This window comes from Nothoprocta perdicaria, unplaced genomic scaffold (genome assembly GCF_003342845.1).
Source record: "Nothoprocta perdicaria isolate Ctin4 unplaced genomic scaffold, notPer1 scaffold_209, whole genome shotgun sequence".
NCBI classification, from domain to species: domain Eukaryota; kingdom Metazoa; phylum Chordata; class Aves; order Tinamiformes; family Tinamidae; genus Nothoprocta; species Nothoprocta perdicaria.
In genome coordinates this window covers 203,771-230,250 of record NW_020455305.1, presented here as the reverse complement: position 1 = coordinate 230,250, position 26,480 = coordinate 203,771, and the positions used below count along the sequence as shown (strand labels likewise).

Sequence of the window (26,480 nt, the reverse complement as noted above, 5' to 3'; positions counted from 1 at the left end):
GCCCGGCTTTCACATCCTCAACCCCCGGGGAAACATCTGTGGCCGCCCCGGCCCTCCCTGCGAGTGCACACTGAGTCCCGACACCCCATCTCGCAGCAGGTTCTTTCCCAGGAAAGAATTTCAGTCGACAAAATCCAGGGGAGCACTTTAATTACATTTCATGGGCAAAAATCAGTGCAGAAAAAACACGAATAAATCCTTGGGGGCACTTCCATCTTGTGCCTTAGCTCTGTCTCCTGGCATAGCCTCTCCTGCCCACCCTTTCTAAAGCTGTCCAGGAGGAAGTAAACAGTGGGAGAAAATGTTGGTTTGCAGTGCTGGATGTTATTTCTAATGTATAAACCTACTTGGTTTATACATTACCTCTACTTGGTACCTTCCTTACTGAGCATAGGTAGATAGAGACTCCAGTGTGGCATTTTGAAGGCTCGTTACACACAAAAGTCAAATCAGTTTGGTACATATCTTTTCACCAACTCAAATCTGATACATTTGATATGTGTGTTAAATATACATGCATCAGTGCAATTCATATTTGTTGTCCAAATGTGAATAGACCAGCTTATTTTAAAATACTTCAACAAAGAGACAGTGTCGTTCTTGGGAAAATGGAAAGCTCCGCCTCTCGGGGATGTAGGTAGATGTAGTGTCGCTTCAGGAAAGTAGATGTTTCAGGTGACTAGCTGTGTGCCCTTGAAGGACCAGGTCAGCGTGGTACCGTCACACCACGGAGCGTCACCTTGTGAGGTGGTTCCCCACGTTACCAAGCAACAGGGGGTTCTGCTCACTTGACAGCTTTGTGCTTTGTTCATGCCCTACCTGATAAATCTCTTCTCAGGAGAGAAGTCAGGCTTTAAATGGACTTGTCCTTTATGGTTTCTTTGCACTGGTCTTCTGGAGGGTTTTACTTGGGTTTGTTAGGAAAGACCTCGGAAGAGTGAAGAAGTGGGAGTCTTTTAGGGAATTTTGGTGTCTTGTGGGGTCTGCTGCCATTTAAGAATGATGGAGGAGATTGACCCTGATTTCCTGTGGAGCTGAAAGGCAGCAAGGTGCCTTTTACGAAGTCCTGGTGGCAGCTGGACCACTTTGCAAGATGGACCACCAGCAGTATCGAAGGCTGTTGAAGAAGATGCGCATGCCTTTTGTGAGAGGGCCTGAGGACAGACACGACTATGCCAGCTTTGAAGAGAGAGACAGTAAATCTTTCCTCAAATTCAACCCATACACCTGCGCAGGAGAGCCGAATTACCCTTTATTCCCACACCGGGATGACGTGTCTTTAGTAGATCCTTGCTCGGGTTTTGTGAGTCCAGGAGCTGATGCTGAGCTGCAGCCCTGCGTTGGAAATGCTATCGAGTCCCTGGTGGACTACAGCGATGTGAAACCTCAGCAGCGGGTCCCCGTGTCAGGAGGGAGAGGCCAGGCTGCCCACAGGAGGCGGCTGATCCTCCTGGAGGAAACCAGCCAGGACAGAAGGTGGAACTCCAGGGCCGTGCCAGCCGCTTCCATCAGGGCACGACTTGGAGGTAAAGCGAGGCGTTAATCATAACCCTGCAAAAAAATAAAATAAAATAAACCAGCCCAAAAACAGTGCTTGATAAATGAATACAACCAGTTTCTGAACACCATCCACCAAGTTTCTGAAAGAAGAACCTTGTAAGATATGTTCACACTGGACATTCAAACTGAAAGTAGCAACTGCACTAGAGCGTTTGTATGATTCATTGGCCCTGCTGTAACAAGAGGGACCAGACAGCACAATCTCATGAGCATTTCCAGAAATCCAAATCTTTGAAACTAAGTAATATTTTAAAAACCTATTTATGTAGATCAAGAAGTTACATGTAGAAACCATAATGAACATCTGCTTTAGTACGTACTGAAATAATCTGTTATTCCAAAGAGGAATTTTGAATTTTTCTGTGTCTTTTGGTGTTTCCTGACAAATTGTAATGCAGTTTGCAGACTTAAGACCTCTTCCAATGTCTGATGAGACAGCAGGAATCCTTTAGGGCTGCCATCATAATCTGCTCAAAGTTCACCTAGAATTGTGTCTGATTGATTCATATTAGTTGCAACATCAGAATGGAAACTCTCCCCATTTTCAATCCAAAGCAAATTCACGTTTGGGGTTAATATTTAAAGCCAGAGTCCCACAAAAGTTCTGGAAAGTAAAGCTGTCCATGCAGAGCTTGTAAAGGCAGACATTATTAGTAGTGAGCAGCGCGTTTCTAAAGGCATAGCAGATTCAACCAATTTACAACAAGAAATGCTGTTTACAGCTAGAACAAAATTGTATGGGAACCCAGGCAACATTCTAAGGTCCCAGAGATAGGTTTGTTTTTACTTAGTTTATTTATAAAGAAATATAAATAAGCTCCTCACTCCATTTTACTATATAAAAAACCTAAGAAACCATAAAGGATAAAAAATAAAAGTTCTACCCACTTCCCCCTTTCTTCATGTTCATCCCACATAATTTGTGCTTTTCTCTGCCAGTTACTGTGATTGCCATTTACATATGAAATCAGGTCTCAGGAATGAAGCAGAGATGGTCAGCTGCTTTCTTGCAAGTCTCTGGAAAAGTGAAGGGCAAGCAAGGTCTGAGGTATGCAAGTCTGTCTAATCCAGCATCAGTTTTCTAAGAGAAGCTCTGCAAATATTTTTCCAAGCCCAGTTTTCATTTACACATTTTGCTGGGTGCACAGGTATTCAATTACCAGTGTGTGCACACAGATAAAGAAGGAGTTTTGAGTTTAAAGATGCTTTTTTTTTTTTTTCCCCCCAACAAGACTGCCTAAACAATTTCCAGACTTCAGCAGTGCAGTGCAGAACCCAGCTACCAACCCACAGACACATGATGCAAAGGAAGTTGCTAATCTCTCTAGATATCAGTCCTGAAACATTCCACAGCTAAGCTGTTTGGGGAAGTTTGCTGAAAGAGATCAGTCATGCATTGTGCAGGCAAATTCTGCAGTCACTTTCTGCACTCTGTCAAGAATGAAATAAAAAAATAAATAAATAAACCCAGAAAAACAGGAACAGAGGTGTATAAAACATCTGCACCATATAGGAGAGCTTCTGCATGTGTTAAAATGCAGTGCTTTGGCTTTGGCTTTGGCTTGTCAACACAGTTCCTGCATCAGACTGCATCGACAGCCTTTTATATCTGCTGGTCAGAACAAATTTATGGAACTGTCAGGCCCTAAGTGAAGTTAAACTGGCAGAGAAAGGCTTTCTAAGACCCCAAAGTCAGAGCCTACAGAGAAGGGATATAGATTAAGAGTTCCTCTCCATGTATTCCTCTCCCTCAGTACAGGAAAAGTGCTTAGTGCTAGAAGACAAGGTCTTGAAAAGAGCTGACAGGGTTTGCCTGTAGAGTCCCCTTCTGTCATTCACATGACTACAGGATTCTGTCCCCATTTCCACGTGCTTTCAAGTTTCTTTGCCTTGCTTAGGAGGCCATGCGGGATTTGTGCCTGGAAACCTGCCAGTGATGCCCTCGTATCCAGTTTCTTAATAGTACTCAATTTTTCATGGCTTAGCACAGAGTTGGAAGTGGGGATTGCAGGAAGAATCAGAATCAAGACGTGGTAAGTCAAGAAAAGAGCAGAAATTACTTCTTATTCCCATTAGAAGACTAGGCACCTGCAGATAGAGTTTTCTTCAAAAACTAGGAAATGGAAAAAAATAGTGTTCACCCCTTGGCTTGATATTAACCTTTATTCTAAGAAATGAAAAGTTATTTCATGCCATTGTAAGAGTGACCGTGTTTAGACCTGTCATTTCATCCTATGCAGTGGATAATTAGCAAAGGGCATCAGAACAGAGCAGGTATCATGTCATCACACTTACCCAGAGTCATTTCCTATCCTGCCATGATCTGCAGACCAGTCATTTCCAGAGCTGGAGCTGGTGTCTTTGTAGTAGTCATAGATTCATAGATTTTTCTTCATGAATATCCAATTGTTTCTTGAACCTATCACCTAACTTTCAACACCTCCCCCTTTCCAGAGAGTATGTGAATATGTTAAACAACAGTGTCTTAAACACAGGTGGGTTATCTCTGCATCTCTTACCAGTGATCTCCATCTGCCTTGAAAACTCATCATTTATCCCTTCCTTCTCTGGTTTTCTAACCAGTTAAATATCCACATGAAGATCTTTCCTTCATTTCATACCTGCTCCATACAAGGCTTTCCACAGAATCACAGAATGGCTGAGGTTGGAAGAGACCTCTAGAGATCATCTAGTCCAACCGCCCTGCTCAAGCAAGGACACCTAGAGCACCTACAGAAGCATTTATTCACCAGCATTTATTCTTCTCTGAGAGAAGAAGCCAGAGCCTGTCTTGCTGACTTGTTGAGGAAATTTTGGGCACACAGCATTTCCTCTTTAACTCCCTGGTCCTCACTAGGAAGAATTCTCTTCCCTAGGGTTTCTCCTCTGAAGCAAGAAGCATTTTCTCTAGTCTAATGATCATACAGGATTATGTTGTACATTGAATGTGAGACATCAAGGTAGGATTCTAGCCTTTCAAACTATGTTTCAAACTAATTGAAGCCAATACTGGTGCCTCTCAGCTTGTAATACAGATACTTAGGGGAGTAAAAGATTTTTATCTGCCCTCAGAAAGAAAACAAAAAAGAAGAAAAAAAGAAAAACAAGAACAAAAGAAAAAGAAAAAAGAAAGGTAAATCAGAAGCAACAACATGTAAAGCAAAGAGAAAAAAAGTGCAACTTAACCATAAAAATAATAATTCAGGGATAATCATAATATGTATTGCTTATAACCATCGGAGCATATAAACCAAGTTAACTAACAATGAAAAAATGCCCTACAGTAGAATAAGCATACCTGTCAGTGGTAAAAAGTGCTATTAAATAATTATCCATCACACACTGAAATGTTTATAGCATACTGCCTAATGAGCCAGTAGCTCATCCAGAAAATAATGCATAAAACCCCCAGGTAATCTCTTGTGGGCTGAGTACCATTACATAAAACACAAATATGGTTTCAGTAAGGATTTGATTGCTTAAGGTCTATACAATCATGTATTTCATTCTGCATTCATTTTTCACTAGCAGAGAGGTCTTTGCTTTTTTAAAAGCTTTGTTTTTTCTGCGTTACTTCTTTTGTCATGCATGTCTTTCCAATATATTGGAAAGTATTTCAAAACTGTTCTTTTCATGCTTATGTAAAATTGTTTTTCGGTGGGTGGTTTGTAGCTTTAATTCCTTTAAAAGGAGTAAAAGAAAACTGAAAGAAGTAGTAATGTCAGTGGGTTATGTTTGTTTTCTTATATAAAGAGAAGTAGAATAATTTACCCAAGAACTAAAGCACATGAATCTGGAAGAGTTTCCTGTGAACTCTTTAGATTGTATTCCCATATTCTGATGAACCTAGTATTCCAACTGATTTAAAAAAAAAAAAAAAGATACAATGTCAAATGCAGTGCAGAATTTTCAGGTGAGAATGAGGTGCAGAGAAGCTCAGGAGACTTTGTTTTGTCAATCCTCTTTGCATAGGTCCTTGTGCTGTGGCACTGAGAATCTCAGTTTTCACTTTAAAAACAAAACAAAAAGTTGTTCAGGCTTTCGTGGTTTCTGGGAAACAGCTCTAAAGTCTGAATGAAAACACCCTCAGCCTCTGGCTCGGAATGCAAAAGGAAAAAGGATGACTAGCTAAAATAATAAAACGGATCTGAGGATATCATTAAGCTTTTGGTGGCTAAAAGTGGCAGAGCCACTGAGTTCCCAACTCGGGCCAGAACAGACCATGCTGTTTTCAAGCCTGTGTACTGAGCAGTAGTGTCATTGAAGTCTGTAAAACGTTGACTTAAAATAAAGAATTATTATCATTATGATGCTGAATTTCTCCACTGAAGGTAAAAGAAGAAATAAAATATAGAAGATTAATCATCCCAGCAGGAGGACAGTAGTGTCAAGATAGCAAATTACAACACACAGAGGAAGAGCAAAGGTCTCTAGAATGTGCACAATCACCAGGCCAAACCTAAAATTATATCATGTCCTTCTATGGACAGTAGAGCTGACATGAGTGTTTTACATATACAACACAAGTAATAATGGTTGCAACCTTTGCCCTTTTAATAAATAAACCAGAGTAACAATATTTTATTGCAACTCCTGGGACATATGGACATATTTGACCATATCTACCTCTTTACTGTAGAAGGCACTAGTCTATATCCATATTAAGCAATTACAACATTTCAGAAATAAAACTGCTTAGAAACATTCCCACAAAAGTTTTATGTATTTCCAGAGAGAAGTTTACATTGGCCTAAGACAATGAAGATGCAGCCACCATGTCTCCTGAAGGTCATTGCCTACTTAGGAGACATTTTCTAAAGGAAAATGTTTTAATTAGACAGTAAATCAGCTTGCAAAGTCTTCATGGTACAAATTTCCTTATATTCCTGCTAAGTTTCTGAAAAGCATCAACGTAATTATATCACACTGCACATTAAGCTCTTTTATAAACAGCTCATACTATTTCCATATCTATATATAGCATTAGGATATTAGCAATCTTAGCATTTGTCAAAAACTGTGATTTTATTTTAAACCTTGAGCAATTAGTTCTTTGACACAGGAACTAACTTTGCCTCCTACAACATGGTTTTCAAGTTTTAGTCTTTGAATTTTTTTTTCCCCAAAATATATAAAAAATTTCTACAATTAACTGGCAATAGAGTGTTATTATTGTTATTATGAGTTAGCTCAAAGTTGCTAAATAGAGATTTTCATCTGAAATGGATTTTTTTTAGAGAGCTTGGAAATAAAAAGAAGGTTGAAAACTACTTGAGTAGTACATTCTGGATACTAATACATCCTGATGTCCACAGAAAGTGGTCTTATGGGTATATGTCTGGATACCCTTTCTTTACCATATCGACAATATATAACAATGCTGTTTAGAAGTGCGCCTTTTCCAAAGTCATCAAAGCATTATGCCGCTTAGTGGTACAGCTCTTTAAATGATGCTCTTATATATATCTCTTAGCTTGCTTACAGGATTACTATGTTTCTTACCCTGCTTCCCTAAAGGAACAACTTGTTTTCACTTATTCTATACATCTATCTATTGATCTCCCAATAATCTTTGCCCTCACTGGAATTTTTTTGCCAAATTAGGCAGGGACATATATGTCTCTATATTTATTTTATTTATTTATATCTCTATTCTTATTAGTGTTCTTTACGACAGAGATGAAGCTCAGGCGTTTTACCATCCTTCTGTCTGGCAGCAGCTGGCTTGGTTATCAGCATGTGTATACAGGCAGACATGACAAATGGGAAGTTGGCCAAATCATAGCAATATATGCTGTGGCTTTATTTAGCACTTAATGTCATCTTCATTGTGAAAATTCTTAATTCCTTTCAAAATGGTGACAATAAATAAATGAACTTCAGCATTCAAGTGAACTTGGGATTTTTATGGGAAGCCATGGATTATTTTCATTTAATTTAAAACAGTAAAGATTGCTGAAAATTGATTAAGATGATAAGAAATCCATTCTTTCAGGTTGGAGGACTCCAGTTAAAGCTGCTTCTGCTTTACCCAACCAAAACCAGATCTTTGCATTTCATGTGAACCCCAGTCTCAAGGTAAGAGGTCTAATAGTCTTGTAATGATGCAAAACATTTAAATTATGTCACTTCTAGTTTGTCTTCCATTTAACTTATTTTTGCCAGTGATTACTATTTCACATCTTCAATCAGATATAGTGAAATAAGCACTGTGTTTCACTAAGCTGTATGGTAACTGTTGACGCTAATCAGTTTTCAGCTGTGACCAATTTTTATTTTTTTCTATTTTTCTACTGGCTATTTAGACTGTAATGTAGGACTGATACTACTGATATCATTTGTATGTAACTGCAGACAGAATTAAAGAAAAATACAAATAGAAATATGCAAAAATTCCAAAAGTATAATTGACATTATATTAATATTTAGGGAAGCCCCTATTGAATGTACTTCCATATTTAATGCTTAGTTACTGCTGTGTCTGGGGCAAGTCCTAAAAAATTAGTAAATAAAAAGACGTCCATACTTCCACAGCACAAGTCTGATTAAGTCTTTTGCATAGTGAGAATGTAATGATATAATGCGTCCTTCAACGCAAAGCATATTATTCTTAGTACTTAAAATGTTGCACATATTTAGAGTTCTTTAACTCGGACCACGTGAACAGCAGCAAACACACAATCCATCAGGTATTTCTGGGGGACTGCAAAGTGCATGTGTGCTATGCCATTTTGTAAGTAGCATAGCAGATGAGAACCTACATTGCAGAAGAGCAGAGAGACAAAGATATTGTACTACAGTATTTAAACCTGTATCCACTGTATTCATATTACCTGTATTTTAAACCTGTATTCATACTACATTTTACTTCCTAACTAAATTTCCAGAAATTGCTCTGCTCTGGCACTCCAATACTGGTTAGTGAAGAACGTGAAATTGCATTTCACATTTGGATGCAAAATTAGATTCTAAACTAAGAAAACACAGATATGTACTCTTTGAACAAGCAATCATAGCATGTTGATTGGCAATATATTCAGCTCTCTATTTGACCATTTCTTTTAGAAATCAAATGATCCTCCTGCTAGCTTGAGAGAAGAAAAAGCAAGAAACTATTTCTATAGTTCAAGTACTCAAAGGTGAGAGACTATTTCTTTTAAGAACAGTTTAAGAACAGTTTTTGTCTGTGTTTTACCTTATCTTTTATCACTGTTTGCTGTTGTGCATCTCTAGGGAGCTAGGCTTATAAGAATGCAATGGAATTTTCTACCTTGCTGAACTTCTGGTATTGTAACAATTATTTAGCATGGGATTCATCTCACTAACTTTAGTTACCTGAAAGTTTGTGTTCAGTCTGTGCAAAACTTCTCTACTTCCTCTATGGGCAGTGGAGAGAGACTGGAGTTTCTAGAAGGGGATCGGGGACATCTGTCTTCCGTGCCTGTCATGAGCTGGTGTGACTGGTGTCTAATCGCCACTTAGAGGAGCCCATTCTCATTTAACTGACTGTTCAAGCCTGGACAAAATACATCCCGTCAGCACAAGGCACTTGTTGCAAGATAAGCTTCTACTTCCAATTAGGGAGTGATGTCTTACATGAGAAACACTGAACCATAGCTGCTTGTTCCCCAGTAAGTAATATACAATTCCGGGATTTTCACTCTCCTTTAGACTAGAAAGACATTTACTTCTTCCACAACTGTATTTGTCGTAGAATTTTGTATTGTCTAGCTGCAGGTGGCATTCAGTAATGATTGTATTGGAAACTTTTGTGTCTTATTGTTGCTCTAGAGGTTATGAAGAAGTTCCTTGGGATAATATTTTACCTTCCAAAATCCAGCCACCGGAATCAACAGTGGAAGTGATGGCTGATCCTGTTTCCCAGTATTTCACAAGAAAGAGATACAATTCTGAATCTGAATTAAGCCAAGTCAGTGAAAAACTTCTTTAAACTGTTTATAGATTTTGCTAATGAAGTGTAGCCTAAATTTTGTCAATCATAGATATAAATCCACAGTAGTGATTTCAAATAAAAAGTCCCTAGTGAGCAATTAAAGTCAACAGAACACTCCAGTAATTGCCTCAAATGGCTCAATATTTTTTCCCTTTTTCCCTGTAAACTGGGAATTTATGCAGAAGAATATGGCAGACACAGTAATAGAAAAGAAGACAAGAATATCAGTGAAAAAAATGATTCATGTGAATGATGCTGTAGCATAACAAATATCATGTTGAATTAGTTTATTTGTGATAATTATTTGTAATAATTATTTTTACTAAGCTAAAATTTGGTCCTGCAATTGGATCTGCATGGATCATCCTTCCCATGTGAGTTTATCTCACTGGAGGTAGCCACATGAAAATCTTTTGAGCCACATTAATTAGCTGATATTGCCTTACAAGAAGCATCTGATTATGGTCTTAGGTTGTTGGAGGCCTATGGGACCGATTTCAGACAAGATCTTTTACCTCTCCAGAGAGACCTGTTGTTTTGTAAGTACCATTTCTCGTGAACATAAGAGTCTTCTAAGTGCTTCCTTCATGAAGTCTGTATGCAGACTGATCTCATGAGCATTCTGTAATGCAGAAGTTAAGATATTCAGTCAATGGGTATATGGAAATTATACTCCAACGTGCTTTTCCTGAGAGAGAGGAAATGGAAGGAATCTGTAAGGTTAATCATTATGTCATGACTGCACACATTTAAGTTTTCACCGAGGCAGTGTGTTTACAAAGACACCGCAAAGACACATTTACAAATACCAGGATTTCTCCCTTGCTCTGTACACTCCAAAACGCTAGACTCAGAATGTGTCTGGTTCGGTAAAGGGTGACAGAGGAAGGTCAGAGCACTCAGCTAGTGAGCCAAGTAGAGATGTGGTCAAAGCAAAGTAGGAGAACTAGGACTTCCAGACCTGGTTTCCTTGGGCAAACTCAGTAAGTGGGTGCGCTACTGGACAAAAGTGGCAATCAATGAGAGAGGCAAGTGTCTGTGCAGGGTGGCAGGAAGAGAGAACATACTGTCCTTACCATTTCTGGGATGTTGCTCTTTTGGACAGAGCAAGAAGAAAATTCAAGCCCAATAGTAAATTTTCCAGTAATTTCCCCAAACTGAACATGGGAAGTGCTACTGGAGGAGAAGTGCCTTTTCAAGGGAAACTTTCTTACGCAGCACTAAGAAACTGAAGGCCATACCTGGGAGGGGGTTTAAGAGGTGAGACTGCCTGCTGAATTGGGTCATCTAGCATATATGCCAACCTAACCATTTATCACGGTCTTTTACCACAATTCAAATGAGCATTCATCATTCCAAGAAAAAAATGTGGCTTTTTCACCACCTCTCTTTTGGGACCTCATAAATATTCTAGTAGACTATTCTGTCTGGCAAAAAAAAGGTGATTGATATATTTTGTCTTCAACAGTGTAAGCCCAAGCTCTCGAACCTGTCATATCCCATCCTACACGTAAGTACAATCTCCTTGGGCCCTTTCCACGTTCTACATTTTTGATTTAGCCCACGCAACCCATCTGTCCCATTTTCTATAGCATGACTTGTACATGGACTGTGGGATCTATTCTTAAGGTCTCTTCTGGTGCCAAGGGAGGAGATGTGTTGAGTCTTCTCTGCTTGTGGGTAACTCCTTTCTGCTCATATGTATTAGAGCTGTCATTTGCGGTGTGCTGCAAGTTCAGCAGGTGTTTGTTTTCATCTTGGGACACACTGGGCTAGCAGGGCAGTTCATCTCCATGCTTCTTCTCGTGGACCATTTTAATAAATAACTAGAATTTTGGAGCATGCAGTATGTGGTTCAGCTGCCTTTACCAGCTGTGCTATGAATAATGTACATATTTGATTTCCTTTCTATCCAAACAGTGGCTGTGTTGGTGCAGTAAATTTTGAAGACGTTGACAATGCCAACGTGGACCTAATCACACTTGCTCATGTGCGAACTTCAAAGCCTCGCTACACAAACTCTGCACAGTATGTTCTCCTTACTAGCATGATTTTTGTATCACTTCTTGAATTATAGTTTTGAAATCAGAAAAAAATCCTGTCTGGTCTTGTGCAGGAGGAATTCACCTTGCTCTATTGAGTAACTTGAATGAGATTCTGTTAACTCAAGAAGCCCAATGGGCTTTCAGGTACTCTAAAGGTTGATCATGAAGAGTCCTTTTCAATAACTGAGTCAGCAACAGGTGGCTTACAGTCATCACTGCAGGGGTCAATGTGGATATATATGGATCTAAGGTACCATTCTGTTTAGATGTACAGAATTAGTCGAGTCAGCTGATAATACAAGATGAACAGAGAGATCTGCATTAAGGTGATACTATAGATTTTATCCATTTATTGTGTTAGGGTAAACGAACATGCAGCCTGTCTTGACTAAGTATGAATTCTTCATAGAACACAGATGTGTTAGAGAGAATTACACTCCTAACACCATGCACTAAGCTTCTCAATTAAAAATGCTGATTATTTTTTTTCATTATTTTTAGAAATTCAAAACATTTTCAGATTTTTTCTCTTTCTCCCTCACTTTTAAGTCACAGCATTTACCTAAAATTTTGCAAAATGGCTCTCAAGGAAATATCTTTGTCAGAGGAACATGCTTGCAGCAATGTAAATGAAGCCAACGCATTCATATAAATTTCTCCAAGCACCATGTTGCTGATATGGAGGGTGGAGTTTCAAGATCCTAGAGTTTCACTGTGACTCAATTGACCCAGACCTCTAGCTAGTACTGAATGATTTAAACAGACCAACCGGCCAGAGCAGAAGCTACCCCGAGTGTCCTGGGAGGTCGAGTTTCTCTGTGATTAGGCCAGTGCAATAGACCTTTGTCTAATGAACTCTTCATGTTCATCAGGCTCTGACAAAAATGAGAGTATATTCTCCTTTCTGCTGTTAACTTTTCTGGTTTATTTGTACCAGCAAGGTTTAAAGCAGGCACTTTGCCCCTTCTCTGCTAAAAAAGGGCTGCATCTGTAGCTAGTCTGTGCACATCTGCTAGTTAGGCCTTGCCCCAAAACACCTGGCTTGTGTTTCCTAGTGTGGTTAAACCGCCTAACACAGGCATTTCTATAAATGCCCAGCGGCAGGAATAGAAGATTTACCTCTGGATGTCAATGGTGCAGGCTAAGGGGAAGTTCTGTGGATGACAGCTGCACTTAAATTCTTTACTGATGTTCCTAGGGACAATTAAGATCATTGCTTTTGAAAGCAGTGCCTGTTAAAAGTACCCAATTGCACATGCCCTTGATTAAATTTAATTTTGGACAAGGATGTGCATAAGACCCAGAAAATTCAAAGCAATACTAAATCTGAATATCTATTTTTGTTATTACTTTTGTATAGTAAACTGCTAAGATAAGTTTGCTAATTAAAAAAAAAACATAATTTCCATAAGCATAGTGGGACAAAATTAAGGTACAATAGTTCGAACTATTTATTGCAATAAAGTTTATTGCAATAAAATTTATTACAATAAAACGCAATAGTTTGAAAGGATAGTTTATCGACTTGTGTAGTGCATCATTCTGCAAAAGCAAGACACAAGGTTGAGTATCAGCATTATTATGTGATATGCATAAAGCACCATTAATGATGTCATCAAGCTGTGTCTAACTCTTTTAAAAAATACCATCTCTTTACAAATTCCTTACCAAATTCAGAACAAATAGCGTTTCAGCTTTTCTAATTACCAATGATTCACAGCTTTTTCTTACTGAAATACCAGCTTCTGTCTTTTGATGTGCAATTGCCTTAAAAAAGGATCAAATCGTAAATTAGCCTATACCCTTCAATTACTGTATTACCTTCAAGGCTTAGAGCAGGACCCAGGAATTTCTGCTAACTCCATTCTGGAGAGTCCTCGCCCCCAGAAGACCGTGCTTGTTTGCAAGACAGGGCTTACTCTCAAGTTGAAGCATCCCTGGTGCTTTAGTATTAAAGCACAGGAGTGCTGGGTGGAAAAGCAAGCGTCATTCCTCGGTGCGGTGGTGTGGCTTCAATACTGGAATGCTGAAAAATGTGATTTTCAACTTTAGCCACTAGATGTCCTTTGAGTTTGCAAAAGTCCCCTGAATGCCTTTAAAATGCCTCCGTGCTCTGGCTTAGATCGTAAACTTTCAAATTCTAAGGTTAACATTTTAAGTCTTTAAAGCTTTCTAGAGTTGTCTTCAGCAGGTTGAGATGGTAAGAAGCAATTTTTCTTAAAGCTTTGGAGAGCATGTCTGAAAGGAACGTGTTTTATTTCTCTTATCAGATTATTCTCTTTGCTTAGGTCTTTCCATTTTGTGTTTCCAGTGCTCCTATGTAGCCCAAATTTGCGAGGAAACTACAGGAGAGAAGTTCTGCTGGGGGAAGCAGAAGGGAAAAAGCTGTAAAAATATTTCCCTCTCTGTTGTGAACAAAGTGCAGGGTGCTGGGCCTGGCTTCACGTATGGCACAGTAAGCGCTCAACATTCCCTGTTGGTGGAGGGAAGCCTATGGCTTGGAGGTGGCTAGAATTTCGGAGCTCCCACTCAGCTCCGTTCATTTCTGCTTTTCCCATCAGTTCTGGGGAGACTGCAGCTCCTGTTTGGAGATGCTGCCATCCTTGTGGGCATCAGCACATCACTCTTCTAAGCCATTAATGCGAGTTGTTCACAGGCAAAGGTGCTGCCCTGTAAGATGGCTGAGTTTTACCCATATTTCTGTAATTAAACCCGTTAATAGTAAGCTTTTATGTATGTTGTGCCCTATTCTGTTTGATTGCATATGCTGCATAACATAGGTCATGGGAGGTCTCTCAGCCTTCATTTAACCAAGTTAGATGCTGCTTGATTTAGAGCATAAATACTAGAAAGAGGTTTTTGACAAATGTTGTTTTAAAAAATATAGAGTCCATGGATTTCTCCTCTGTGTGTACAGCATACAGCAGAGATTTCAGAGCTAGTAGGGAAGTTAATGGGGCTGTTAAGCCTTGCTTCTGCCATGTCTTATTGCTGGTGCTGTGGAACTTCGAGGGGTCGGAGCTACTGGGCGTGCTGTGCTGCAAACAGGGCACGGCTGCTCTGGAGCTCGTTGCTCTGCTTGGTGTCCATGTGGCTTCACGTGCCTGAGCCCCAGGGTCCGTAGCACCCTCTCCAGCATTTGCTGTGTCCTCTTCCTGGCTATCAGTGAGTGGAGCTATGGGTTTTACTGGTTTCTGGCCACCTGGAAAGCAAGTCCTCTGAGACCTAAAATGTTCTGGCATCTTGGAAACTCATAACTTCTCAGAAAACAAACAAACAAACAAACAAACAAAAACCCTAACTATTAAACCCTTCTTAGAGTATATCTGTCACACATCAAGCTTGCTATGATTTTGAGTAGAAGAAAGAAAAACATTACAAAGCAACATAAAAGTCATTCCTCCTCTTTTTTTTTTTTTTCTTCTTTTTCTTCCCCCCCACCCCCTGTTTGCCTGTAGTTCTGGACACATTCACAAAGGTATTAAGGCTCCTAAACTCCCACCACTATCCTTGAGAAGCAAGAGATTTCCCTGGGATTTAGAAGCCTTTGCAAATCTGTAAAATGAAAAAGTCTCGCTGCAGACAGGCACTTTCACTGCTTCATGGGGTATCAGCAGTTGCACTTCCTGCCCCTAGCACTCGGGCAACAACATCAGCCTTCAGGCATCAGCTCTCTGGAGGGAGACACTGTTTTTCCCCAGGCTGTGCAAGAAAGTCAAATTAGGTGGAAAGCTGAAACTAGCTGAAGAGTCATCTGTCATGTAGCTTTGCAGAGACAAACAGGAAGAGTGGTGAACCTGGGCATATTTTCTATGTTCCTTTTGTGCCCACCCTCTCTTCCTTTTGGCAGAACAGAAAACCATCCTTTTTTTTTTTTTTTTTTTTTTTTTTTTTTTTTTTAAATTTTCTTTTTCTCAGGGAGTTAGGAAAGGAGATAAAGGTCATGTTGTGCACTGCAGTGGAGCCTAAAACCCCCTAATGCAAGATGAGCCTAGTGAACAAGGCGCTGGATATTTACACAGCACACCAGAGCCTACCCTGAGGTGCTGGCTGTGCAGCTTGGAAGGTTTACAGATGGGAATCCAGATGCAGTGGGATTAAACAGCCTGCCAAATACCCTTGGGAATCTATAGGAGCTAGGCGTGAAACTCCATATACCCTGAGTCTCAGCCTGTGGGTTTGGTATTTTTTTAATAGACTCTAATTTGCCAAATTCTGAACTTTAAACTATTGAGGCTGTGCTTTTTTTAATCATGGAATCCCAGAATGGTGGAGATTGGAAAGGATCCCTCGAGATCATCTAGTCCAACCACCCTGCTCCAGCAGGGACACCCAGAGCATGGGGCACAGGGTTTGGAAGATCTCCAGAGAAAGAGATTCCACAACCTGCCTGGGCAGCCTGTGCCAGGGCTCGGTCACTCCCACAGGGAAGAAGTTTCTTCCTCACATGGAGATGGAACTGCCTGGGTTTCAATTTGTACCCATTGCCCCTTGTTCTGTCACTGGTCACCACTGAGAAGAGCTTGGCCCCTTCCTCCCTACATTTTCCCCTCAGGTATTTGTACATGTTGATAAGATCTCCTCTCAGTTTTCTGTAGGTTAAACTTGATTAAAAAAGACAGATGCTTTTTAAAAGTAAAATTAGCACGAATTGTTGGCTATAGTTCTAAGAGTTTGTGTGAGATAGAAAGGAAAACATATGGACATGAACTACTGTGAAGGCTTTCTGTCTTTCCTCTGAGACTCACAGAGAATGATTGTGGGAAAGCCATGCCACAAATGCTCTGGCTCAGCTACAGGTGATTTATGAGACTTAACTTATTATTAATTAAAATTATGTTTACGATCTGGTGAATCAAAGTTATCTTTGTGATCTGGTAGTAGCCTAATGTGGCCAGTGTACATTTTCATGAGGGAGCTGTGGAAGTCCTTGTTGTTCGTTGTTGTGAAAGAGCACGCTGGACATATATTTTAAGGCAGTTCTAGTCTATTATTGTCTTTTTTTTTTTTTTTTTTTTTTTTTTTTGGACTATGTTTTATAAAGCTCAGGACTCCATCCACTGGAGTAAGTTGTCTCAGTGCAGGATTGCAGGCCTGACTCTGCATTTTATGCCACAAACTAACAGACTTCCAAATTGAATACTTTGTTGCTTTTTTATATGTTCAGTGAGTGTTGTTGCTTGTGCAATTTTGTTAGATAGATTGGCCAACATGTGTCCAGCCACACACTGCTTTTGTTGTTCCATATATTTAATTCATCATTTTTGTCTTGGATACTTTTCCCAGTTTGTTTTTGTTGTACTTTCTCCCCACAGTTGTCTCCTTTTGTCTGCCTGCTTTAAACTCTGTTCCTGTATTTGATTTCTCTTTTTCTTGTCACTCATGAAGTGTAAAACCTTTGGAATCAGTGAGCTGAAAACATTTGCTTACAAGGTTTCCTGAAGAGGGGTGGAATTGAGGATGTGTTCATGCACTTTGCAGAACTGAGACCTTTTCAGTTTGTTTTAGAAGATTCTTTAGAGTCTGAAAAGATTACTGCTTTCCTTGCTTATGAATTTGCTTGTTTCTTATTGATTAGGTTATTAAATGTTTCATTATAATACCTATTTAGCTGTGCAAGGTGAGTTGACTTTATATGTCATATAGCTGACCATATACCAGGTATGGAAGCAGCTGAAGAGTTTGTCACGAGCAATGGGCCGTGTTTTCAAAATAGCTCAGCAACCACGCGTGAGCACCAGAGTTTTCAAAGAGCTCGCGTTCCGGGTGCAGCGCGGATTGCTGAGCTCCTGCAAAAGCTCTGGCAAGCATCGCACCAAAACTTTTAGATACTGAGAAGTTTAAGAAAGTCCTTGTAAAAGGGCTGCTTCTTCCACCCAGGTGTGTATCAAGGAAGAGGAGGAAGGTCTGAATTTAGAGGTAATGTTCAGCTCCCTTGGGTGAGGTGGAAACTTTGCAGCAGAGCTGCACTGGCTCCCAGGAAGGCTCAGGCTGCTGAAATTTGTGGGCACTTTTCAGAGATGCTGTATTTTTTGTCAGTGAAAATAAGTAGTGACCCAATTCATTTGTTCTTGATATTAACAACTATTCTTAAAAACTTCTCTGTTATTCCAAAATGCATTTTGAACCCAATAATTATGGAAACTATACAGAAACTGTTTTTTTTTATTATTATTATTTTAATTATTTCTTCATCATGTGGGTTCCAGACATAATCACTGGCTACCCTCCTATTTTTAAACCTCTTTATTGGTATGTAAGTTTGTGTAATAGTTCTCTTGCACCTCACAGCTATGAGCTTTTTCCTTTAGCTGACCTCTTCCCCAGGCTGCTGCTGAGACGAGGCTGTGCTCTGTGCGGTATTTAGTTCTGCAGGTGTTTTAAGGGTCAATGGAAAAAAAAGCCTCCCACGCGGGTGGTGGGGATTTCCTCTGCAGCAGTCATGGGCAGGGCTCTGGTAAATGCTTGGTTTGACAGACACAAATAATTCTCTTTCCTTCTTGGCATTGCTGGACTCCCTTACACTCTTAGGGTATGCACCAGGTACAGTAATAGCATAGGACATTTAGTGCAGTGCAGCATACACGGCGATGGTACCTACTGATCAAGTTACGCAGATCTCACATTCCTCACTTCTGTGTCTCTTGTACTATAGCACAGCAACTTCCTGATTTCTCACTCTTTTGTGTATTGCAACCTCTTGAAATTTAACAGGAACAGTTAGGACAGAGTTTATGTGCTTGTTGCTCTTTATGGGAGCTTGTGTGCCTTTTGTCCAGCACTCACTAACACAGACTTTCTACTCAGAATTCATAAACTCTCTTAATATTCAGTAGATGGCAGTGGAACACAAATCCCTGTGCACTCTAACTTCAAGTGCTGTTTTACCTAGCGGCACTTCTGAAGCCCTAGTTCTTTGCCACAACACTGTGGTGAAGTAGATTATGGCATTACTTTTCCAGAAGTGGAGATTGAGGAGGCCTAAGTGTGTCCCGAGGTGTAAAAGAGAATAGGACCTGACCAAAATCCATTTCTGCGAGCAGCAGATTGAAATGGGAACTTTATACATACGGTTTCCAGGAAGAAAACAACTCAAGTCTTTCAAATCCCGCAGCCTTGCACCAAGCCGTTTGCTGAAACTGTCCTTTACTCTCGGTTTCCCAAGTGCACCAAGCAAAACTCTGCTATCACACCCGTGCATCTGTAGTGACTTCAGTCATGTTGCAGCAGTCAGCCTGCAGCTAACGGAGTGCACATCCCTTCGCTGCTGCAGGTTACCGCAGAAATCTGCCAGGCTGCAGTTATTAGCTGGAGGCCAGACCCTCTCCCGCCTTGCGCCTTGCAGAGTCATTTACATGGGCTGCCCAAGAGCTTTCCCACAATGTTTCTTTTCTTCAGAACCTGACAGCTCGTCCACTGGGTATCCGTTTTTACTAATTTCCCGGGTTGAGTCACTGGGGCGGGAAGGGCGCTCAAATAGCCCACTTTGACATTTCTCAAATCAAGATTTTATCGCTTGAATTGGTTTTTGTTTCTGAAAGATTCACCTATATTAAAGAAAGCAGTGAAAAAGTAGGAACAAAATAAAGCTGCTGAAAAACGTGGAAACAAAGTGTTCCAGTTGAACCTGACCCAAAATATTTCTGGGAAATTACATTTTGATGTTTTTGTCCTTTTAGAAATTCCACATCCTTTTGGGAATACCCATTCCCTCCCTTGCTCTGATACTTGAGAGAGAAGAGTATGAAATACAACCCAAGCCACTTTTTGTTCAAAAATCCTGCTTTTTCACATTGTTCCTTGTTTGGACTTCATGATGGACTTCAAGTACATTTTTTCCCAGCACAAGAGACTATGGGTTGTGTTTCCTGACAGGCAATTCTGAGGGATCTGAACTTAATTGTTATTCTGCTTGGCACATAGGATCATGGTGTAAAAAAGGAGACACAAATGTGTGACACATAGGTCCAACTGGGAGGGAATTTGAAGTGAAAACCAGCTGAGTCTTCTGTACTGTGAATGAGACCCGAGAGGCCTGTTTTGTAGTTGCACAAACAAGAATTAGTAGATGGCCTAGTGGATGCAGATGGCTGGTAGACTCAGGATTGCATTCACTGGGAGGAATTTTTGTACAAAGAGCTTATGTTCTGCAGTCCACCCAGCATAATTCGAGGTACAAGGTTTTCCAGAAGTATAAATGATCTGCAGGATCTTGAATCTGTCCCATGAAGGGACAGGATGTAAGGATCTTACAGCCTTTCTGATCCATGAAGGCATAGGAGGGATCGTAGAGTGTCGCTCCCAGCGTCTCCTTCCGAACACCGTGGTTCTCCAGTGGGTTCTGTGTAGTAGGTGGATGGCTTGGGTGGGTTAAGAGTCTCCTATGACTCTATAAATCTCCTATATAGGTCTCCTATGACCCTATAGAGTCTCCTATGACTCTAAATGTCCACGTGGATGGTCAGCTAACTTAAGTTCACACTGTTTCTCCTGAACACTACCAGGGAATAAAAATCTTGAAAAAGACATCCCAAAGTGGACAGAGGAACACCAAAACAGAACTGCACAGAATCACTACGTTCCACCTGAAATCCTAGAGCTCGCATCGATCCAGCTATTAACGCTTTATGTGTTTCTTATGGTTGTGCTTAAGAGCTGTTCACATGATAACAGGGAAGTAGATGCCATGGCTGCAGAAGGAGAGCTTGATGACGACAGCCATGACCACAGAAGGGCTTTGTGTGCTGCTCGGTGGCAGCCTGGCACTTGTTTTCTTCAGCAGCAAAACTCTGGTTTAGCAGCTCATCAGCGAAAACACACGAGAGCTAGACAGCATGATCCAAAAACAAAAAACCAAAGGGGTATTTTTTTAACCTCAGTTTCTTCTGCTTTATCACATACATAACCGCAGCGCGTTTTTGCATCTTCTCTGCAGGTTCCCAGGAGAGCAGCTGCCTTAGTGTAGTGTAAGCTGAGTGACTATCCTGGTACTTTCGGCTCCTCTCCTCACATCTCTCTTCTCTTTTAGGGCAACATCCTTTCTGCATGTTATGAAGTTACCAACTTCTGTGAATACTTTTCAGCAGACAGTTTAGGACAGATCTGCCTCTTGGGTCATCTCTTAAGTTTGATTTTGTTTTCCTAGCTCCAGTTTTGGTGATTTCTGGTGCTTTTCTCTTCAGGAAAAATATGCTAACAAAAGGGAATTATTACTTGGAGTGCCAGTTTGCTATTTTGCAGGCTTTAAAGATCATATTTTATCCATCACAGTGCATTTGGATATCTCCACAGTTCTAGAGTTACATTAGATAACTCCAAATATATGTACAAATTGTTGCATTTTGGACTTTATTTTTGTGATCTCCTTATTTTACTTGTGACACTCATACAATTCCAAGGAAGTGAATCTCTCTTTCTAATAGGAAAGATGTCGCTAGTATGTAGGGCAGTAAAACTCTGTTCATAGTTTGAAAAATTCCTTCAAATCACAGCGTATTTTCCGATTTGGCTGAATGCCCCCAAACTCATGTGTCTGTGTGTCTCAGTTGGGTCCCTGTGTGTGCACAGGGCAGTTTTTATAGAGCGTCACCTCATCTGTAGCTAAACTGACAATTGTCTGTGTTTGCATGAAAAGTCAATTTTGCCTGCGGGCCGTTTTGAACAACTGTGAAAATATGTCCCTTTGCTGTACGAGCCCCTCAGGCCACCTTGTCACCGCTACATGGCTGCTGTTGAGACACAGAGAGTTGATTTAGTCCCTGCTCCATCAACTGCTTGGGGATTCCCTATGAGTAGCAGCTTCGCAAGTGCCAGAAATCTGTTTTACTGACCCTACAGAGCAAGTGAATATAGCAGTGTATGAAAATGTGTGTATATATTGAATAATCAGTAAATATAGGGGTGCAAGTGCAAGGTTACTCCAAAAAAAGGCAAAGACCTAGACAAGCCTGCAACCAACTATGAATGTATGGACAGCACGCACTGCTCGTGTTTCTGGGGCAAGTTTAGTTCACCTGCAATCCTTTGTGTTTAGAACTGTGGATTACATGCAAGAGAGGCAGGCACAGGATTGTGCCATTACCTCTGCTACTCCGGGGAGGAATTTCTGGGCCAGCTTTCCTAGGACATATTAGAATTCTCTAATAAACTCTAATTCTCTAGTAAACTCTACCTCTCACATGTGTCCAGTTGTGCAACCCCTGCTGAATTTAGTTTGGAGAAACAGTTCGTCAGCTGCACCTAAATTCTATATGACTATTCTATATGACTCCTTGTAACTAAAGGAAATGGTTTTTTTTTTTTTTTTTTTTTGCCCAAAGTATATGGGAACCAAAAAATACCTCGGATATACGTTGTTTTAAGGGGGGCACTGCTCTCATCCATTCGCGCCGTCTCGACAGGAGAGTGGTGCAGTCCAGGCTTATGGTCGCAGCTCTCCACCTGATTCAGGGGCTGCAGCAGCTTGGCACGAGCGCCTGCCCCAGGTGTATGGGCAGCCTGGGCATATGCATAATTCAGTGGTGTCCTATTTTGAGCTGTCAGTGTAGAGCAGAATGAGGCTCTCTGAATGAGTTGGTGCTGAAAAAAAGCTGCCATATTGGGGTTTTAGTTTGTTTTATTTTTATTCTTCATGGATTCTCTCTTTGAATTGGTTCTAGAATATTTTCTCTTGATCTGCCCTTTTAATTTTTTAAACTTTGGTCCATCTCTGCCTTATCTTCCAGTAAATCCTAGTAAAATCTTCAGTTGTGTTACCTCACATAAGTTCTGCTCCATGTCTTTGAGGAAGTTTCTTTTTGAGTTTCACATTCAACTTTAGCTTTGCAATTAAAAGCAGGGTTAAATAAGCACACCAAAAGACATATACTGTCTCAGTCCAATGCTGCAAGCTAGTATTTAAGTTGATGTGTCTAAGTGGTGTTGAGAGTATTACACATACATCTAGATTTATTCCTAAAAAAATCTAGGTGAAACTTGGAGAATTTTAGAATCATTTGGGAACACACACTTATGTTTAGGCCACAAGAAATTTCACAACTTAACCTAAAGTCTGTTACCTTAATTCCATCCAGGTTTCAATATGGAACCCAAATGCCAATTAAATCTGCATCGCATTTTTTAAGAATATTTCTTTGGATGGTTTTTGTGACTCCTTTTTCTTTCTTTGAAATGAAATATCAGTCTCAATCATGAATAACATACAGATATTCCCAGAGTTCATACTATTTGGGGAAAAAAAAGAAAAGAAAAAGAAAAGAAGGGGGGGAAAAAAAGAAAAAAAAAAAAAAAAAAAAGGCCACTAAAGAGCTCACTTTTGCCATATCTATCCAAGGATTTTGGGTTGGATCATTAGCTAGATCATCATAAAGTTGCCTCACTGACACCTAAGAAGCCTATGCCAATTTATACCTTCTAACAGTCATTCATTGCCTTTTGATTTTTTTTTTATTTTCTATTCCGTATTCATCTTGGATATAGAAACACTAACTTTTATAACTTATTTGTAAGTCATATTTCAAGTCTATATTCATTTAATTTATTGTTTCTTGCTCTCCCTGCTTTAACTTTTTCCTTTAGCACTCCAAATATCCCTGGGTACACTGGCAAGGTTCACTGGACAGCAACCCACCCAGCCAATTCTAATCTTCCATCGACAACCCCATCAATAATTGCACGAATGCATGGGTAAGTATGAGGTATAGTTTTCAGCTTCTTCAGAAAGGTTACAGGGAAAATCCTAATTTCATTAATTTAGTTAAAGAACAATTAAATATTAAGCATGATGTTTCCTTTACTTAAAAGATACAGAGCCCTGGGCATTAGGTATCTGCACATGCTAAATCAGCTTGTGGTTTTAGAATTTTTCTGGAACTTTGTCTTAAATTACGATTTATAAAATGTGGATTATTCCTGCATTGATAAAGCTGACCTCTAGTCTTGGTGGCAAAATCATGACTTAAGTGATCGTATTTTTGATTGATCCACATATGTTTTGAGAGAGTCCCATGTATGTCAAAATTAAAATATGCCAGAGGAGAACTGTGGCCTTCCAAAATGGTGTTGGCAAACCCTTGTGAAATGGATATTTGCTGTACAGAAAACACTTGTTAAAATGCGGTGAGTTTACCCCAAATGCAGTTAGGGGGAAAGCATGCCATGCCCCCACACTGATGCAGACCCTCTGAGTAGGAAATCAGAGCCCCTCATCTCTACTATCAGTTCGTCAGGAAGTGTTTTAATGATCATTATTCTTTCTTGCTTTTCCATGCAGGGCTTGCTAAAACTGCAAGCCACATTTTTTAAGTATTTAGGTGTCCTGTTGATTTCTAAGGAGCTGGACACTTTGGGATAGCTGAAAAGACATTTTTCTTTGTTAGTATGTAGAACTTCTGAAATGAGCATAGCTTTAAACTTGAGAGTAACTTAAAACACTGTGTTTCTCCTCTCTTTCGTGTTTTTGTCCTTTCTCTTAGATCCTGATTTCTTATTTTTCAGAGTGATCTAGGGCACTATTTCCACGTATTCCTCAGACATTTATCTTCCATTAAATCACCTAATTGGCTTTAGGATTCTGTTCACAACCCATCCCACTTCTTCTTCAACACTTCCCATGAAGAGTGTCCAGAAATGGCTTAAGAAGTTTTGGGAACTGTCTGGCTTTTACAGTGTTTCAGCACTGAGCAAAATTCACTGACTTCCATATCTGCCATCCACCATCCTTTTGCCTCTGCTCTCTATCTCTTGTGGTTATACTTAGAAAAGAGGCTTTAACCTCTAGTCTGTTTGCTGGTGACACAGAGTGAAAATACAGAGCAGGGTTTTGAGGTTCTCTAGGCTAATGAAGCTGAACCCAGAGAAGCCTCATACAGACTAACTTGCTTCTAAATGTCACAGACAAAGGAAAAAAAAAAAAAACAAATGCATCTTAACAGAGATCGCTGGCAGCCTTCAGACAGATACAAGATCAAGAGCAAAAAGGGGTGATCTAAGAAAAGAAAACACATCTGTTGCTTCCTTTTACTTTCTGCAGGCATTAGTGTGGGTGTAGTTTGTAGTGGATGAATTTTCTCAATTTTGTAGTGGATGTTAAGAATAGGGGTTTTACCATGTGCTAATGGAGCCTTTCTAGAACCATGGCAGAATCCGCTCCCTTTTTCTTTTTTTTTTTTTTGAAGATGGGAGCATAGGAAACAGGTAGAGGGTATAATCACATCAAAAAATTGTACTGACAGTTTTTCTGGGTTGAGGGCTGGGTGCCCCTGAGGGTGGTACCACTGGTTTTCAGATGGTAACGGTCCTGTTTGACTTTCAGTCAGACGGGGTAGGACAGTATTCACGGAGTTAGGATTGAGGGTTGTTGCCCTGAGTGGATCTGTTATGTAAAAATATTGCAGGTACTGAGAGTTTCTCTCATAGCCGTTAGTGATGCCCATGAAGGAGAGGTTCTTAATGCTTGATTTGCCCAATCAATTTGCCCTTTGCCCAGTCACTGATAAACATCCTGCTCATTTCAGCAGTTACAGGTTGAGTTGGATTGAGGTGGGAAGATGAAGAGAGGTGATTCTTTGAATTTGGGGCTCAGACTACTCTAATTCCTCTCCACATGCTTTTCACATGGGAGATTTTTTCATTCTTACTGTTTTTAAAATGATGCCCCATTTTTTTTTTCTCTGCCTTTGATCGTTCTCAAGCTATGATTGTAATAACTTCCCAGGAAGTAGCAAGGGGTTCTGTCTGTCGGATATTTCTGAAGCTGCTTCATCTGACGCGTCTACAAAATATGTCCAGTCCCCTGAAGACAATTATGAATATCAGACGGAACCTCTGCTCTCCTGCTAACATGGGCTAATAAATGTTCCTGTCAAAAGGATCAGCAGCGTTGGATAGACCAGGCAGCACTCAGCCACTTCTGCCCTGTATTTCTATTGCCTGGAGTTTCAGCAGGAGGTGGAGCAAAATCATTTATACCTATTATAAGGTTTCAACAGGATTGTATAGGATACACCAGACATACGGTTTCTTCCTCTTTGACTGTAAATAGAATTTTTATAAGTCAAATTTTATTGGTGCGTTTTTATTTTATTTGCATTTCTAGGTAATCCCAAGTGAGAAAATTAGATTTCACAGTCCTTTAGTGCAATTAAATTGTGGGAGCACTGTCTAGCTTTTACAGAGGACAGAATGTTTTATGTTTTGTTTTATATTTTTTTTAAATGAACTGTCCATTGATACCCTGAAAATACAAATCTGTTTGAGCCACTAGTTGTATAAAAATGTCATGCCCTCACAATGATTAATGTAACACTGAATTTAGTTTGGTTTTAGAGACAAGGAGGGTAAACTTTCAGTAAGTTGCATAGGAGACCTTTAGAGATATGGGAGATCTCCAGAAGGAACATAAGGACAAAAGAAAATTAATGTCTTTTGGAGAGAGAGTGGTGCCTCAGCACCCGTGCTGGCTTCCCACAGACTGCATGCAGGTTAATTGTGAAGCGGTTGCCTGTGTGTCTAAGAAAGGCTTGGGAAAGGGGCGAGGGCAGAACATGCCTTTCTTACAGCCATGGTAGAGGTTTGTCTTTCAGCACATGTTAAAATTATCCAGAGACTGAGATTTAAAGCTTTTATAAAGAATTTCCTGCAACAGTGAATTCCTTACAGTATTCAATACAATTGAATATTGTAAGACTAATGTTTATAAAGAATGAAATGAGGGGAATGAAGAGGTGGATGTTTACCAATATAATAATAATAATGCAATTTAAAAATCTTTTTTTTCCCTCTCTTTTTATAACTGCAGGTATATAGCAAAACATGGACACTCAACTCAATACAATCACCAGGGTCCTTTTTCCCAAATGCTTACGCCAGTTAGTCCTCAGAATTGTTTCAAAAAGATGCAACAACAAACTATTAAAGTTTAA

General features: G+C 40.0%; 1 protein-coding gene across 1 annotated transcript; it reads left to right on the top strand.

Moving 5' to 3' along the window:
- The first annotated feature begins 608 nt into the window (after positions 1 to 608).
- Positions 609 to 26,480, top strand: SPATA48 (spermatogenesis associated 48). The gene is made up of 10 exons (XM_026038368.1): positions 609 to 637; positions 1,012 to 1,526; positions 7,556 to 7,638; positions 8,626 to 8,699; positions 9,352 to 9,490; positions 9,986 to 10,053; positions 10,983 to 11,024; positions 11,435 to 11,542; positions 23,137 to 23,244; positions 26,357 to 26,480. Exons 1-10 carry the CDS (start codon positions 609 to 611, stop codon positions 26,478 to 26,480), a joined length of 1,290 nt encoding a protein of 429 aa, XP_025894153.1.

Coding starts and splice junctions, on each gene's coding strand:
- SPATA48 (XM_026038368.1), top strand. CDS start 609: ATGGAAAGCTCCGCCTCTCGGGGATGTAG. Junction 8,700..9,351: donor TATAGTTCAAGTACTCAAAG/GTGAGAGACTAT, acceptor TTGTTGCTCTAG/AGGTTATGAAGAAGTTCCTT. Junction 23,245..26,356: donor ATAATTGCACGAATGCATGG/GTAAGTATGAGG, acceptor TTATAACTGCAG/GTATATAGCAAAACATGGAC.